The following is a 16044-nucleotide window of genomic DNA, read 5'->3' on the forward strand; positions in this document are numbered from 1 at the left end:
TATGCAGATTATCTTTTTTTATTTCAGTCTTTTTCATCAGTGAGAATATTATTCTCTTGGGTGAAAAAGTTATGGCATGTCTTTAGCTTTCTGCCAGCCATTACCATGTAGAGACAGGGCTGTTCAGTGGCAGTTGGAGCTGAAAGGAGGTGGGAATATTAACTAGAGATAAAAGTGTCGCTGACGACTTGATGTTACAGTACAGAAATACATTAAAGACACAAGGGGTTAAAGAAAAGTTAGAAAGGGTAAAAGGATGAAGCTGAAATGAAAAGAACAGAAGGAAGCCATCTTTCTAAAAGCAGATAGTATGTACATACAGATAATTATTTATACCCCCTTTTATTTCCTCTAAAAGCAATGGGAAAAAATTACATAAACTTCACTTGGAACAAAGTTACACTACTCATTGAAAGTAGAGCCGTCATTACTATTGGTGTCCAGCAGCCTTACCACTTACTTTCTCAACTGCTACTCGTATTGCAAATGTGATACACTTAAACCGCAGCACGTTGAAGTAGCTTGGGTAAATTCATTAGCACTGGTCAGTCAGAATCTAGTAAAACATCTCTTTAACCTAATAAGTGATGACAGCAATAACCTTTCATGCAATCTGTTTCGGACAGCAGTGTTAATTCTGAGCTCACACATGCTCTCTCTTCTTGAATTTTTCCAGCCTATCTGGGGTTTTTATGGATGCTGTTACTGGTTGCCTATGGGCAGAGAGATCCCAATTCCTACTACTTAAACAAACACATTGAGAACAGCTTTACAGATGGATTCCACGATATCTGCAGTTACCAGGACTTTTTCAAGTGGGCAAACACCACCTTAGTCAAAAATCTTTATGGATCATATAAAGGTGCTGTCTCATTGTTTCACTTCAGCTTTCCAGATTCTGAAACATTATCTATTATCTAGGTTACATTACCCTAACCTGCACATACATATTTGACTGGAGAAAGAGACTGTGAGTTTATAAGTCTCATATGGGCTCTTATAATATGAACATTAGTGGATAACAAAAACCCCACAGTTTGATCTTAAGTTCAATGTGCTCTGGTGTTTTCCTTACATTTAACATAAACCAAAAGTACTGCACTGTAATGTTATATTTTTTACATTTTACATTCTTTATTCCAGATATTCAGATAAATGTCTCAGTTTTACGTAAGTTCCTTTATATAATTCAAAAATAGAACAGCAAATAGGTGGCACTATAAAGCTTTTCCTCAGAAGAGCTTTGTTTGCATCATGACTTAGGTCAGTTTGAAGGCTAATTATGCAATATCACCATGTTTCTGTCTAGCCATACCCAGTAAAAAATATGAACCATTTTCCAGCTCATCTTTAAGAGCAAATATTGAAATATATTAGCAGAATTGTTCACTGGATATAACAGGTACTGACCAACTGTGTACAAATGAACACTGCAAACCACTACTCTTCTGTGTGACTCGAAGCAAGCCAGTTTTCTCCTCAAGGTCTCAGTTTCCTTCTGTATAAGATACAGACAGGTAGTGAGTCACAGTAGTGACTGTACTATCTATGGACATTATCTAAGAACTCGGTTCGAATCAACATGAGGGCTTAATTTTCATGACTATTTTGCTTACATTGCTTTTTAGAAAAGAGTCCATAGCAAAATATGAATGCAAAATATTAATGCAAAATATTAATGCATCAGTGAATGATAAATGAAAGAAATATTATTAGTAGTTCTGTCATATTGCTAGTGCTGCTCTTTTATACCTTCTGTTTAGGATTCATTACAGATGGCAATTCCAAGCTGGTGGGTAGTGCTCGAATTCGCCAAGTAAGAGTGAAAGGAGACACCTGCCCTATTTCCCCCGAGCTCCAGCATGTGATTCAGGAATGTCATGCTCCATATTCCCAACAAACAGAAGACACATCAGTTTATGCAGAACGCTGGAATACTTCAGTCTTTGATAACTCTTCTGACTTCAGTTCAGCATGGCAATATCAGAGTCAGTCCAAACTGCGAGGGCAACCCATCTGGGGCAAACTTGCCATCTACAGGGGAGGAGGATACGTGGTTCACCTGGGGACTGATCCTGACAACACCTCCAGGTACCACTTGTATTCTTGTACATTATTGGCATATATGCTGTAGCGTCAATGATGCTCTTTCCTCTATCCTATTTAAGGTTCACTTCAGATTTCATCCTGAGTTTTTCTGCTGTGCATTGCGCTGAATACTGTAGATGTTAGCATGGTGCCATCACTGTAGTTTATGTTCCTATCATCTTGCTCCATGCCAGGTAACAATCAGGTTCCAAAAGTAGAACCTTTTTCTCCTAACCAATATGAGCTAAATGACCACATACCTGAGATGCCTCAGATTTAGCACTGGCCAATATCTGGTACCTGCTTCTCTAGAGGAGCCAAGAAGAAAGTTACCACCTATACTAATAGTAAAAATATCCCCTACACCCAATCTTGACAGACAAGATGTCCTTTTGAACATATCACCTCTGGTTTACTCCTTCTCTACAAGATTATTCAAACACCCCTATCCTCCATGTGATACTGTCTTTTTCCTGTATGAGTTCTATCACTGGCTGTACACTTTTTTTGGCAGAATTCTCCAGTACCTTTTCAACAAAGTCTGGCTCGACACCTTCACAAGAGCAGTGTTTGTGGAATTTACAGTCTACAATGCCAATGTGAACCTGTTCTGCATTGTAAGCCTGATGTTTGAAACCAATGCTTTAGGTAAGAACCTTTTCAAAGTTACACATATCTGAAGACAGCAAGCAATGCACTTACAGAGGACAGATTCACACGCTGTCAGTGTCTACCTAGCTCTTTATTCAGTAAACAGAAGTGTTTTAGTAAATCTAATCGTGATAGAATCAATGCAAAATGTATAAGCCATTCAGGAAATGTGTAGCATTACAGCAATACAGACGTAAGGAATACCTTACGTTCACTTATGCTGTGGTCATCTGCTGAAAAGATGGTACTGAAACTTCATCTCCAGAATTTACACAACAGGAACAAGAAAAATTATGTTTCCTAATTATTTCAGCTAATCAATACAATTTTATGACAAAAAGTACAAATAACAGCCTGTCTTTTTTGTTCCAGAAGACTTCTATTATGTAGCTGTGTAATCATACAATACATAATCTGAATACAACAAAGGAAATAGTGAAACTAGATTCTGGTTTGAAGACCATAGAAAAACACCTAATCTGAGAAGCAGCCTCCCACAGGTCTGGCATAGTATTGGAAAATGCCTAGACCACAAAACAGCTCATTCTCTTTCTAGAATGAGATTCAGATTCACATCTCCAGGTCCTTCTGCTACAATTCTGCATTTGTAGGCCAACCCAACCTCGGCCCTGCTGGGATTAGTATCATACCATCACACAGGAAAGCATTAGTGCTCTAAAAACCATTGACTGTCTTAAATTCCTATTTGAGGAAAATTTCAAAGAACATTTACAAGGCTAATCATATAATCAAGCCTAAATCTTAGTTTGATAGTTGGATTCAGTCCCACGTTGATGTGAATGCCAGTAAGGAAGTCTTACTGGTGAACTGACTTTGAATGAAAAACAGAAATATGTAGTTCATAGAGCACCGAGGTGAACACTGTTTGTTTTTTAGGGGCCTTCTTCACAAGTGCAGAGCTGCAAAGTGTCCGGCTTTACCCATACACCAACAGTCTCCACATCTTTGTGGTTGCAGCAGAAGTAATTTATTTCCTCTTTATTGTGTACTACATGATAGTACAGGTGAGGCCCAATGGAATGTTTGGGTGACGGCATCGCCTTGTCTGGTTTTGATTTCACTTACAAAAACTGTAGAACTATGCTTGATTTCAGTAGTGCTGCTGCTGACTTGCAGCAATGGAAGTCTGACTCAGATACTCTATCTGTATTAAATAAGAGGAAGGCAACATTTCATTTGTCTGTAATGCTTTTTTGAAGAAAGATAAGAAATCAGTGCAAGATGTAGTTTTACTGATGTGCAATAGTTTGCTTTATTGCACAGGGGATAGGCCTAATCTTTAGAGGTGTATTGTATGATACAAAGGCATGAGACTGAAACAGTAAAACTCCTCTTTTCACAGGGAAAACTGATAAAGACTCTGAGATGGAGATACTTCCACAGCAAGTGGAATCTCCTGGAGATGGCCATTATATTGATTAGCTGGAGTGCTCTGTCAGTGTTTGTGAAGAGGACAATTCTTGGGACCCGAGACATCAGCTACTACCAGGAACACAAAGAGGAGTAAGTACTAATGCTACCTAGTGCAGCCTTTTTTGGTGTTACTTACACAGAAATAAATCTATTTTTCCTCTCCCAGACAGCAGCTTCTCTGTGCTAGCTTACACTGCCCCACACGGCTATATTCATGAAGCATCTAAGTACTTTCAGGGCTTAGAGGTGTGTCAGCAATAGGAATTTCTTCTGATACTGCAGTATCAAAATCCAGCAGACGTGAGCACCAAGTCCCCTAGCCTACCTGCTAGTTCCCTATCCGCATCACCCTCTCCTGAATCAACAAGCCTTTCTGCTACAGGACACCCATCTAGGTAGTACATCACCTGCCTCAGTCTTTGTGGTATAAAGCCATCGGCTAGAGGACAATAATAGCTTATTTAACACAGAAAGGAAAATTATGCCATCTGTTAAAAAACAGATGCTGAAACTGAGCAACATTGGGGCTGCAGCCTCTGCCCTCCCTCAGCTCTAGCTAACACTGATATAAAAACTCTTGCCGTGTACAACCAAGCTTTTTGAGGGCACGCAGTGGGAAGTACAGACAGGAATATTAAAGCAAGAACTCAGGTTAGCTCTCCACTGAACACAAGAACAGAGTGACTGGCTCTCCCAGCGTACACATTTATGGACTTCAAAGGCTTCTACGTGCACTCTACTACATCTTTTCTTTTTTCCTAACAGCTGTGTAAGCTTTAATGAAACAGCAAGAGCTGATGCAATTCTTGGCTACCTGATTGCATTCCTAGTGCTTCTCTCCACAGTGAAACTGTGGCATCTCCTGAGGCTCAATCCTAAACTAAACATGATCACTTCAACTCTAAGGAGGGCATGGGGTGATATCTCTGGATTCATCACTGTAATTGCAATCATGTTCCTTGCCTATTCTATTGCTGTGAGTACCACTGTGGTTTCTGTTCTCTGCCATCTGCATCCAAGTACTGCCAGGTTAAATGAAGTACTTTTGAATGCTGAAATCAACATAGCTTTGAAAGATAAAACTGAACAAAGCTGCCTACCTAAATCTAAGGTTAGCAGCTTGGTGCCCAATTCTTCAGTACACATGAAAGAGAAGTTAAAATATCTGCAATAACACCGTCTGTTCTTTGCAAACTGAAATTTAGTATGAAAATCAAACACTAAGATAAGAAAATGGGTTCTTTGGATGTATTAGATGTGACAAAGAACAAAATACAGGAACAATCATTTTCTGGATATAGCTCAAATTGGGGAGAGTGCAGCAAGTGCCATTATATGTTTGGCTAGTTTTTAAGTGGGAAATTATTATTTTGAGGCATATTATAGGAACATTTATTATGCAAATAAAATGTTATTTTCATTCCAATGAGATTAAAGAATTATCTGATGCAACTATTTATGTATATTTACTGTTTAGCTGAAATGTTTTGTGTAAATATTCTGGCAGAGTGATGGGGGAAATTCAGCTCATCTCAACTGCAAAATGACTGAAAAAGTAGAAACCATCAGAGCCAAATCCAAACTGCTTTGTAAAAGGCAGCCCTGTGACCAACTGGACCTGCTGTAGTCTCACACTGCCTGATTTCATTTGCCTCATCTCTCCCTCCAGCTCTGACACGCTATAAATGAGTAATTTCAGGCACTCCTGTAGCCACAAACTGAACAGGTAAAATAAGTGATAAGATCAGTTCCATGACCCAGTCTGTTGTCACATGCAAGTGATGCAGCTATGAAAGAAAGAGGCAGAGGGATGGAGGAAAAGGTGAGACTGCAGCAGCCACCTTTTAAATCAGACACAGCGAGTCCGTAAGATATAAATTAAGAAAGTAGCATCTTGGTCACTGAGGCCAAACAAGGAGAATGCCTATTTGGAAGGATCTGTGCATTGAAAGGCAAGTGTTTGCAACTATTATTAATTTGGTCAGTTATGCCAGGATAAATCCGCTCCTTGGAGGTGGGCTAAATTACTCTTGTGATTGTGTCATGTATTTGCAGATTTTTTACATATCTAGTGACAAGTTGGCAGACAGAAGACATTCTCATATCCATGATAAAAAGTCTTACAGCTAAATACATTCAGAAAGTGTGAATCCAGTTCTTAGCTCTAGGTTAGTCTTCCGTGACTCTGTCTGGTGTTTCCCCTCTTTGTAAACACAAAAAGAAAAACGACCCCAAAACACAAAGAGAGGACTTTGTGACTCTGAGGACAGGGCAGGAGGGCTTTCTCTGAAAAGAGCAGTCATGAGCTGATTTTGGCTCTGATCATACCACAAGATACGCCTTCTTTCCTCTGCAGACAAACTTGATATTTGGATGGAAGCTCTACTCTTACAAAACTCTCTTTGACGCAGCAGAGACCATGGTCAGTCTTCAGCTGGGAATCTTCAACTATGAGGAGGTACCATCTCTAATTTTGAGAAGCTTATCACTGTATAATTAGCAGCTGAGCTATGAGATATGCTTTGACTCAGCAAATAGGAAGACTTTCAATTAGCACTAGACATTGATCTAACTTTGCAAGCTCCACAGCTTCCTAAAGCAACCACCTTTTCTCACCAAGAAAGAGACACCAAGCGAAACACATCTCACATCCCATTTTGACCATCAGTAGACTCATAGTGAACCTTTCATTGAGAAAGTTGCTTGCATTTTAACTAGATAAGTTACTTATTGAATATAGAAAGTATTTAACAATTTTCTTACAAAGCCACAAGCAGAAATGTGAGGGACACCCTGCGTTTGTTCGGAACACCCCCCCATCAGCTTCCCAAGAGAGGCAAGGCTTTCCACAAGGGAGTTTTATGTAACGTTTGTTTCTATTATTCTTGACTTTTTCATTAAATTCTTTCAAATCTTACAATGTCCTTTGAACAGCTCTTAGTGGATTAAGCTCATTCTCAGACATCTCTGACTGCAAAGTCCTCCTCGGTGAATGTTTTCAGACCATGGGTGTGGGTAGCTTTGAAGATCAGTAATCAGGCACAAAGTTTGTCACCTCTACATCACACTCATGTTGTTAATCGTTAAAATATATTCCTATGTTATAGCTTACACAAGAATTAGGTTTTAAGGTTTTAACACAACTCTTAGTTTGTATGTGACCATGACAGTCTGACTGGGCTTCTCTGTAAAGCATAAAATAAAAGCATACAGAGATTTATATATAGTTTGAAAGCCAAGGCATGATGGAGTTTCGACTGTTACTGGGCAAAGAGATCTCCAAGCTTGTCAACTTTCACGTGAAACTTGCATAACTTTACAATCAAATGCAAATACTTAAAACTCTCCAAAGATTGTCCATATTCATAAAATATTTCATCATCTTTCTACTATATCAAATCAACATGGGAAAGTGACTAGAGAAGAAAATTTATATATATATAGGTCTAATAAATGTAGCATAATTTATTAGCCACAAGGATTTTCAGAGAGACAAGGTCCTTATTGTGTCTTAACTGCTTGTACACTTGCTTTGTTTGTTTGTTTTTACAGTTATAATATGATGTCTTACCTTATAAATACTACAGGTCTTGGACTACAATCCAGTTTTAGGCTCCTTCTTAATTGGATCCTGCATAATTTTCATGACGTTTGTGGTACTGAATCTGTTCATTTCAGTGATTCTGGTTGCTTTTGGTGACGAGCAGAAGCACTATCAGGTGTGTTCATCTAAGCTCTCCTGGCATTTTTAACATTTATTGTGCAGTGCTTACTCGTGGTTTAGGATGAAACCCACTTAAACTCTTCTGTAACATCCATGCTCACCCACATTCATCTGGGACTTGTGTCTTGACAAAAATATTGGCACGTTTTGCTCTGGCAGTCCAAGTTGGCTTATTTCATGTAAAGTAAAGAATGTCCCTCTAGGACATGATTTAGTAGGCGTGGTGGTGTTGAGCTGACAGTTGGACTGGATCATAGAATCATAGAACAGTTTGGGTCGGAAGGGACCTTAAAGCCCATCCAGTTCCACCCCCTGTCATGAGCAGAGACACCTCCCACCGGATCCGGTTGCTCAAAGCCCCATCCAACCTGGCCTCCAGGGATGGGGCAGCCACAGCTTCCCTGGGCAACCTGTGCCAGGGCCTCACCACTCTCATTGTGAAGAAATTCCTTATGTCCAGTCTAAATGTGCCCCTCTCCACTTTATACCCACTCTCCCCCATCCTAACACCACAAGACTTTGCGAACAGCCCCTCCCCAGCTCTTTTCTAACCTTAACGGTTCTATGATTTTCTCTTGTGATGTTCTCTGGCTCCAGCAGGGACTGCATCACTTCTGGTCTGTGCATCCGAGTAACTTACTACCTGTTATTATTTCAGGCTTCAGAAGAAGAGGAGATTGTTGATTTAATGCTAATGAAACTTTGCAGCTTCTTCGGGATTAAATGCAAGAAGGAAGAGCAGCCAGTCACTAACGATAAACTGGAACAACCTGCTGGTGATTAAACAATAACCACAACAAAAAGCCACTTTGGGGGTGAAAGATTTGCTGTTTAACTATCAGCTGCAGTGGTTAGGCTCAGATTATCCTGATACAAAAAGTAGTTACTATTACAAAAAGTGGGATATTTTCATTTAAGCAAAAGTAGAGTTTTCATCCAACTGTACTTGTTGAAAGTTAGGCAGAATGTCCCTCTGATTGCATGTTTTTCCTATGGCCATTTTTTTTTTCAAATAGCGCTTTTGTTACACTGTTACACTCATGGCTCTTTTGGAAATTATAATGTCTTGTGTGATATGTGCTGAACAGACATGTCTTCTGTTTGCAGTGTTTTTCTATCCCAAATGCAAGGTCAGGCAGAGCTGGAGCCAGTCCTGAATTAGCAAGGGTTTTGACTGTTGTGAAGCTCATAATGACATTAAAATTAGTCCTAGGAAAGTAATAAATATGCATAAGATTTCTGGGAAATTTATCCATGTGCATCTAAGTGGGAAATCCATTCTGTCCCACCTCTTGTCTCGCGGCACACGATTGATGAAGATCACTCCTTGTGTTGCCCACGCTGATAAAGGATGCTCAGTTCCTGAAGCTCCGAAAGAAGCCTTAGAGAGTTTATTTGCTACCATTTTCTGTATCACAGAAGCACTGGGTTGGTAAAGACCTGTTAGATCACCGAGTCCAACCATTCCTATCTGCAACTAAACCATGTCCCTGAGCACCTCATCCATCTTTTAAACACCTCCATGGATGGTGACTCCCCCCCCTCCCTGGGCAGCCTCTGACAGTCCCCCATGACCCCTTCTGTGAAAAATTTCTTCCTGATGTCCAGTCTGACCCTCCCCTGGCACAGCTTGAGGCCATTCCCCCTTGTCCTGTCCCCTGACACTTGGGAGAAGAGCCCAGCTCCCTCCTCTCTGCAACCTCCTTTCAGGTAGCTGTAGAGAGCGATAATGTCTCCCCTCACCTCCTCTTCATCAATCAATCGTGGCTCCTGACCGCACACTGCCGTGTTCAACCCATAAACCGTTGCTTTGGGCGCGGAGTTTCAGCCGAGAGACAGCGCTCAGCCCAGCACGAAGCCTCCGCAGCCTCAGCAGCTGCAGCCAATGAACACCGAGCGCTCCGGGCACCGTTTGCCCGCGGCCTCTCGCTTCCCGCCCAGCGACACCACGGCAGAATGGGGCTCCCGCACAGGCCCCGCGCGGCCGCCTGCGCCCCCCCCCACCACCCTTGCTCCCTCCCGCCGCCAGGAGGCGCTCCGCACGCCACGAGCTCTGTGCAACCACCACTCTACCCTTCCACTCCTGCCCCCGCGAGGGGGAGCTCCGCGCACACCGCCCTTTCCGTCCGCCCCTGCAAGGGCGGAGCTCCGTGCGCCAGGAGTTCCGTGCAGCTGCCTCCCTGCCACCAATGCGAAGAGGGAGCTCAATGCAACCACCCCACCATCACAAGGAGGGAGCTCCGTGCGCACAACGCCCCCCACAACTGCCCCGAGGAAGCAGCTCAGCGCGGCCGCACCCCCCCAACTCCCGCCCCTGCAGGGGCGGAGCTCCGCGCGCACCGCCCCCGCCCGTCCACGCCTGCGGGGGCGGAGCTCCGAGCAGCCACACCCCCTCCCTCCGTCCCGCCCCCCGCGCACCGGGAGGGTCGCGCGCCCGCCCGCGGCTAAGATGGCGTGGCGAGCCCTGAGGAGGGTAGGGCCGGTCCTGGCGCCGCGCTGTCCGCGCCTCTCGCCTCCGCCGCTGCTGCTGCTGCGCGTGCCCGCGGCCCGCAGGCTGAGCACCAGTGCGCCCGTGCTGACCGGTGGGTGGCGGGAGCAGCGGGGGCGGCCCGGGGGCAGCGGGGATGGGACAGAGGGGTTGGGGGAGCAGAGGTGAGGGAACAGGGATTAAGGGAGCGGGGATTGGGGAGAAGGGATGGGGGAGCGGGGATTGGGAGGAAACGGGATTGAGGGGAGCGTGGATGGAGGGAACGGGGATTAGAGGAGCGGGATTGGGGAAATGGGGATGAGGGAGCAGGGATTAGGGGCGCGGGATTGAGGGCAGCGGGGATGGGGGAAGCAGAGATGGGGCAGCAGGATTGGGGAGCGGGAATGGGTCAGCGGCGGAGGGAGGAGAGATGGAGCAGCAGAGATGGAAGGAACGGGGATAGAGGAGCAGGATTGGGGGGAGCGGGATTGGAGGAGCAAGGATGGGACAGCGGGGATTGGAGGCAGCAGGAATGGGGGAAGTGGGAATTGGGGGATCAAAGATGGAGCAGCGGGGATGGAGGAGCAGGGATTGGGAAGGCAGAGATGTGTAGCGGGGATTGGGGGGAGCAGAGATGGAGGGAACAGGGATGGGGCAGTAGGATCAGGGGAGCAAAGATGGACAAGTGGGGTTGGGGACAGTGGGATGGAGCATCATCTCCCCTCGTGGGACCCGTGTGGGCAGCGGGGAAGCTGCCAAGGTGCCAGAAGCCTCACAAGGGCTTGTGGCTGTTGCGGGGGCAGTTGGTGCCTCCTCGCTTTCAGGGTTCCATCTGCCCCCCGTCCTGATGCCACTCTGCAGTGCCTCCTCCCCGAGGAGCAGGTTCACCTCCTCCCTGGGCAGAAAGCTTCGACTCTGGTCTCACTCCTGCGGTTCTGTCCCTTCTGGCCCCGTCCCGAGGCTTCATTGAGCATGGAGCAAATAAACACAATGAAATAGCGGGTGGCTTTTTGAGCTGAAACAGCTTGTTGTTAGCTCTGCGACGGGGCCGCAGCAGCCCCAGCGAAGACGTTGGTGTGGGCCACTGAGAATCCCGAGCTGGGTTTTCACGGCCTGTTTGGTGCTGAAGGAGCTTCTGTAGAGCTACAGAAGGGGTGAGGCAGGACGTGGATTTGCCCAGCAGATCTTGGTGTGATTTTGTGCTTCATGTAGTTCATTCTGAAATTAATCTACTGGTGTCAAAGCTCTCTGAATGAAACTGAGCCACCAAAGTCTAAATAGCGGAATCTACGCTACTCTAGCAAACAGAAGTGTTGAAAAGGTAGCAGAGAAGAGGATAATATTCTATAAAAGTAATGAGTGCTACTAAGAAAAGATCACACATGTCCTTCCAGATAGGTTTAAAGACTATCTGTTGAACTGCCTTCTGCGAGAAGTGAAAGAAATAACATTCATTAATCATTATTTGCAAATTAAGTTAGTCTAAGTAAGATCTAAGCTTTTTTCACTCTTCTGTTTAATGTATCTATAGATATAACTTGAAGGAATAACACAAATTATGCTTTTGTTTTAGGCAGAGAGGAAAAAATTTGTATGCCTCTTTGTGGAGGTGTGAGTTTTTCTTCATTCTTCAGGTATATATTTACAAAATATTTAATAGAGGCAGGCTGAATAAATGAAGGTCTGAATTCAGAATGTATTAGTTAAGCCAAAACCAGTCATGTTGAAATGAACGAAGCTAGAGTAAATTTGGTGGCTCTTCTGAAAAAGAATGCTCACAAAAGAGATTTGGTATGCTTTGACATTTCATATTCATTTAATTTGATTGATTTAATGGGCTGATCACATAAGCTCAAAGTTCAAATTTTGCGATTACTTATTAACTCTTTTTAATTTGACCTTTACTTTATTTGCAGTGGTTTTTGTTGCATGGATAGAATTTATCATTATTCACTTTCTTTTTCATCTATTTGTGTGCTCTTCTGACTGCTGAGATCACTTTACTACTGTATTCTAAACTGATCATGGAAGTTGTTTGGGTTTTTCTCTTTTGTTTTTGGTGGGTTAATATTTTAAACCTTGCTTTATAAATAATTTGTGTACAATATTATTATCCTACATAAAAACATACTCATTGGCTTCTTTGTGGTGTGTGTAATGTCACAAATGTTCAACTTGGATTTGAGATTCTATGCAATTCTGCATTGTTATGGTTTATTACTCATTTCCAATGGAATTCCTATTATCCATGATTTTAATGTCTTGTCATCAACAATGGCCTTTCCAGGAATAATAAAGTGGGTGTCAGAAGCAAACACTAAATATGCTTGAAAAGCTACTGAGCTATCATAGAAATGCAGAACTATGATTAAAGTACGCATAGTACACATAGAAGCTTTAGATTTATACTTTTGTTTGAAGTCGAACTACTCCTTTTGCTCCTGTACTTCATCGGCCTCCAAGTGATTGCACAGGAACCGCAATACCCTCGGCAGAACCCCTAGCGAGCTTCCACCATTTCACTAAGCGTGTTGTGAGCAGAACAAAATGCTTCTGTAAATTGTATGCACTCTTTAAAATGTTTTTCAAGAAAAACAAAACTAACCTCAGTAAAAAAAAACAACCCAGAGTTTAAGCCTGCAAATGTGTTACTGTATTTAAGCGAGCAACATGTCACATATTTCTGAAATATCAAGTTTGTTTCATTTTAGCCCGCAAATTCACAGACAAGCATGAATGGGTATCAGTTGAAAATGGCATTGGAACAGTAGGAATCAGCAATTTTGCACAGGTATTGATCCCCCTTACCCAAGCCTGCAGTATTTATTTATGCGTACCTGCTCTTGTCCTTGCTCTTTGGACGATTTCTGTTTTTTATTGTTCTAATTGCACATGCTATACAACGAGCGTGAATTTTGGACTCAGATCTGTCACATTATTTGTGAAGTGAGTGCTGATTTAGCATTCTGATAAATTCTTAATGACTTCAGATTGAGCCTATAACAGCCAAACCTGATGAGAAACTTAGTGGTTCAGCAGAATTTAAAACCTTTATTACTTCAGTTTGTAAAGGCCTGAGGAGTTCCAGGCTGTGTGAAGAGGATATCGTGCAATTGTAGGCCAAATTTCCCTTGAACATGAATAAGGTGTAATGCCTCTGGCTAAAGAACAGTTGTGAATAGAAGTACAGCGTGCAGTATATTTCCTACTCCCGGACAGGAATTTCTTTGGATTTTCGTTTATTCTTGTGCAAGTACTTGATTTGGAATAGTCACAGCCAATTTCAGGATAGAGATCAACTGTATGTGAAACTTAAGAAATTCTAATGTGAGAAGCTATCAATGAAGGGGAATTAACATTTCTTGGGACAAGCAGCTTTTCCTGTAATCTCAGTTTTCTGTAAACAACACTGATATTTTGTAAGATCCCTGGTCTTTTGTGAGATGGGGTGCATTGGTCAGGGAAGAGCAGAAGTCTGTTCCGCTTCTTAAGGTGATAAGGCTCCTTATTAACTCAGTGAGGACAAATTGTATGCTAACACCTCTGGAGTTGTCCATGTCTCTGGGGAAGAATCATGGTGTTTTATTTCGAATTGCACTGGAAGTAAGTCCCCTGTGCTTTGTAACAAACGGTTCCCTCAAATCATTGGGAACCGTGTCCTTTAAAATCGTTACTGTAGCTGATGCTAAAATCATCAGCAGATGTTATCTGAGAGTTATTTCTCATTCTGCCTGAAGAAATCTTTACACCTTGTAACTCAGCCTAAGGATTATTAACACTGCCATAGATAAACAATAATTTGGCTTTTGGAGCATGATAGCAAAAGAATTTTTTCAAGTTAAATGTTTAATAAGAAAAAGTGAAAATATGCAGTCCTTAAAGAATGAAAGTTACATTTAGAGACTAAGCTTACTTATATAGAGAGATTCTAGAGTTATTTTATTTGCTCTCTCCTATGTACAGTTTCCTTAATGTATGCTTTGATGTTTTTGTTTTTCTTTTAAGGAAGCCTTAGGAGATGTTGTTTACTGTAGTCTTCCAGAAGTTGGGACAAAATTGAGTAAAAATGGTAAGTTTCAGCTCTGAATTCTAATGAAGTCATTATTCTACTCATCTCACTCTCCCTTTGTGAAGATCAATTTTATGAAGTAATCTTTATGTTCCTTCTAACCTGATACCATGTTGTATGCTGTAAAGCATCAGCCGAGGGATTAGCCGAAGATAAGAAATTTCTGTCCCTTCTGTGTGACCAGCTAGTGTTCTGCAAGTTCCCCAGCGTAGCTCAAGGGCATAAACATACAACTTAATACTGCTGATCGTTGTCAGGAAGTTGGTGACTTCAGTCTCTTGACAGTTTTCATTGCTTAAGATTAAGACAATTCTTCAATAGCCAGGCTGTCACCAGAACGTCTGACTGAGAAAACTAAAGTGTGCTGCATTTCCCTCTTAAAAGTATTCAATCATATTCTGTGTTTCAGATGAGTTTGGAGCTTTGGAGAGTGTGAAAGCTGCTAGTGAACTCTACTCTCCTCTCTCAGGAGAAGTGACTGAGATTAACGCTGCCCTTGCAGATAATCCAGGGCTCGTCAATAAATCTTGTTATCAAGATGGTAAGATGTCATTTTTTTATTTCAATTATGAATACCACCTGGATTCTTGCTATCACAAATGGCTCTGCAGTTCCTAGTTCGTCCCGTTTAATGGTGTGGAGGGTTGCATGGAATATATTGAATATAGTTCAAGACTCATAAAATTTAACGTGAAAGTCTTATTTTAGTCATGTCTGTGCTGACAGCTGCTTTACAACGTGTTCTTTTCAGACATAGACTGTGGTTGAATTTAAATCTATTTCCCTCGATCACATTTCTCTTCTTGATCAGGTAACAGCTCATGGTATCGAGAGCTCAGGCTCTTTTACTCTTTCTAGGCAGTGTCACCTTAACGCCACTGACAGACAGTACTACATCAGACAGCTGCTCTGACTCAAGAGGCCCTTTCTTAGGGCAGGTTTTTGTTTGTTCCTTTTTTAAAGTATTGAGACATTGTTTTGGTTTCACAAGAAATCCTGTTGATTCTACCAGTGCTACAGGGCTTTTATGCCTACTGGGAGAAGGACTTCTCTAATAGTAACATGAATGCATCTTTCTTGTAGGATATTAACAACTGTTTTTAATTTCCTAACTTAAGGTTGGCTTATCAAGATGTCTGTGGAAAACCCTGCTGAACTTGATGAACTGATGAACGAAGATGCCTATGAGAAATACATAAAATCCATTGAGGACTGAGCTGGAATTATGAAATAAATCCATGTACAATATTTCAATGTAGTTTGTCATCAGTCAGTGAAGTACAGAATATACAGTTTTGGCAACCTGAAAAATACCACTTTTGATCACATACACAGGGCCATAAATCATTGCAGTGATAAAAGCGTTTAACATCTGCATACCTGCGAGGGTTCTTTATCCTGTTGTCTTGATTAACATAACTTCAGGATGTTATTTCTAATGTTTTTGAAAACAATGTATTTGCTAAAATATATACTTCCCAAGATTAATTTGACAAGTTTAGCAGTAACAGCCTTAATGTGCTAATGCTGTGGTAGGCACATGACTGTTCTTGTAACCTGGACTACAGCTTTACCTGAAATACTTTTCTATTGCTTCCAAGATATTGAAAA

General features: G+C 42.2%; 2 protein-coding genes across 2 annotated transcripts in view; both read left to right on the forward strand.

The window, feature by feature from the left end:
* Positions 1-8880, forward strand: part of LOC104059400 (polycystic kidney disease protein 1-like 2) — a 46742-nt gene extending 37862 nt beyond the window's left edge. Inside the window, exons 37-45 of the mRNA XM_054079070.1 lie at positions 677-862; positions 1764-2091; positions 2603-2736; positions 3637-3764; positions 4103-4263; positions 4939-5149; positions 6530-6631; positions 7761-7892; positions 8556-8880. Coding sequence (XP_053935045.1) covers positions 677-862; positions 1764-2091; positions 2603-2736; positions 3637-3764; positions 4103-4263; positions 4939-5149; positions 6530-6631; positions 7761-7892; positions 8556-8681 — 1508 coding nt within the window. The 3' untranslated portion in view covers positions 8682-8880. The remainder of the gene's footprint in view (positions 1-676; positions 863-1763; positions 2092-2602; positions 2737-3636; positions 3765-4102; positions 4264-4938; positions 5150-6529; positions 6632-7760; positions 7893-8555) is intronic.
* Positions 8881-10244: 1364 nt separating this feature from the next.
* GCSH (glycine cleavage system protein H) lies at positions 10245-15681 on the forward strand. The gene is made up of 5 exons (XM_054079139.1): positions 10245-10479; positions 13076-13155; positions 14370-14433; positions 14843-14974; positions 15552-15681. The coding sequence occupies exons 1-5, from the start codon at positions 10347-10349 to the stop codon at positions 15647-15649; spliced, it is 507 nt and encodes a 168-aa protein (XP_053935114.1). The 5' UTR covers positions 10245-10346; the 3' UTR covers positions 15650-15681.
* Positions 15682-16044: the final 363 nt, after the last annotated feature.

The sequence above is a fragment of the Cuculus canorus genome, chromosome 13 (genome assembly GCF_017976375.1).
Source record: "Cuculus canorus isolate bCucCan1 chromosome 13, bCucCan1.pri, whole genome shotgun sequence".
In the NCBI taxonomy this organism is placed as follows: Eukaryota; Metazoa; Chordata; class Aves; order Cuculiformes; family Cuculidae; genus Cuculus; species Cuculus canorus.

Excerpts from the sequence above, each read along its gene's own strand:
- GCSH (XM_054079139.1), top strand. The coding sequence starts at position 10,347 with ATGGCGTGGCGAGCCCTGAGGAGGGTAGGGCCGGTCCTGGCGCCGCGC. Across the intron at positions 13,156-14,369 it reads GAATCAGCAATTTTGCACAG|GAAGCCTTAGGAGATGTTGT; the intron begins GTATTGATCCCC and ends TTTTCTTTTAAG. Across the intron at positions 14,975-15,551 it reads TAAATCTTGTTATCAAGATG|GTTGGCTTATCAAGATGTCT; the intron begins GTAAGATGTCAT and ends TCCTAACTTAAG.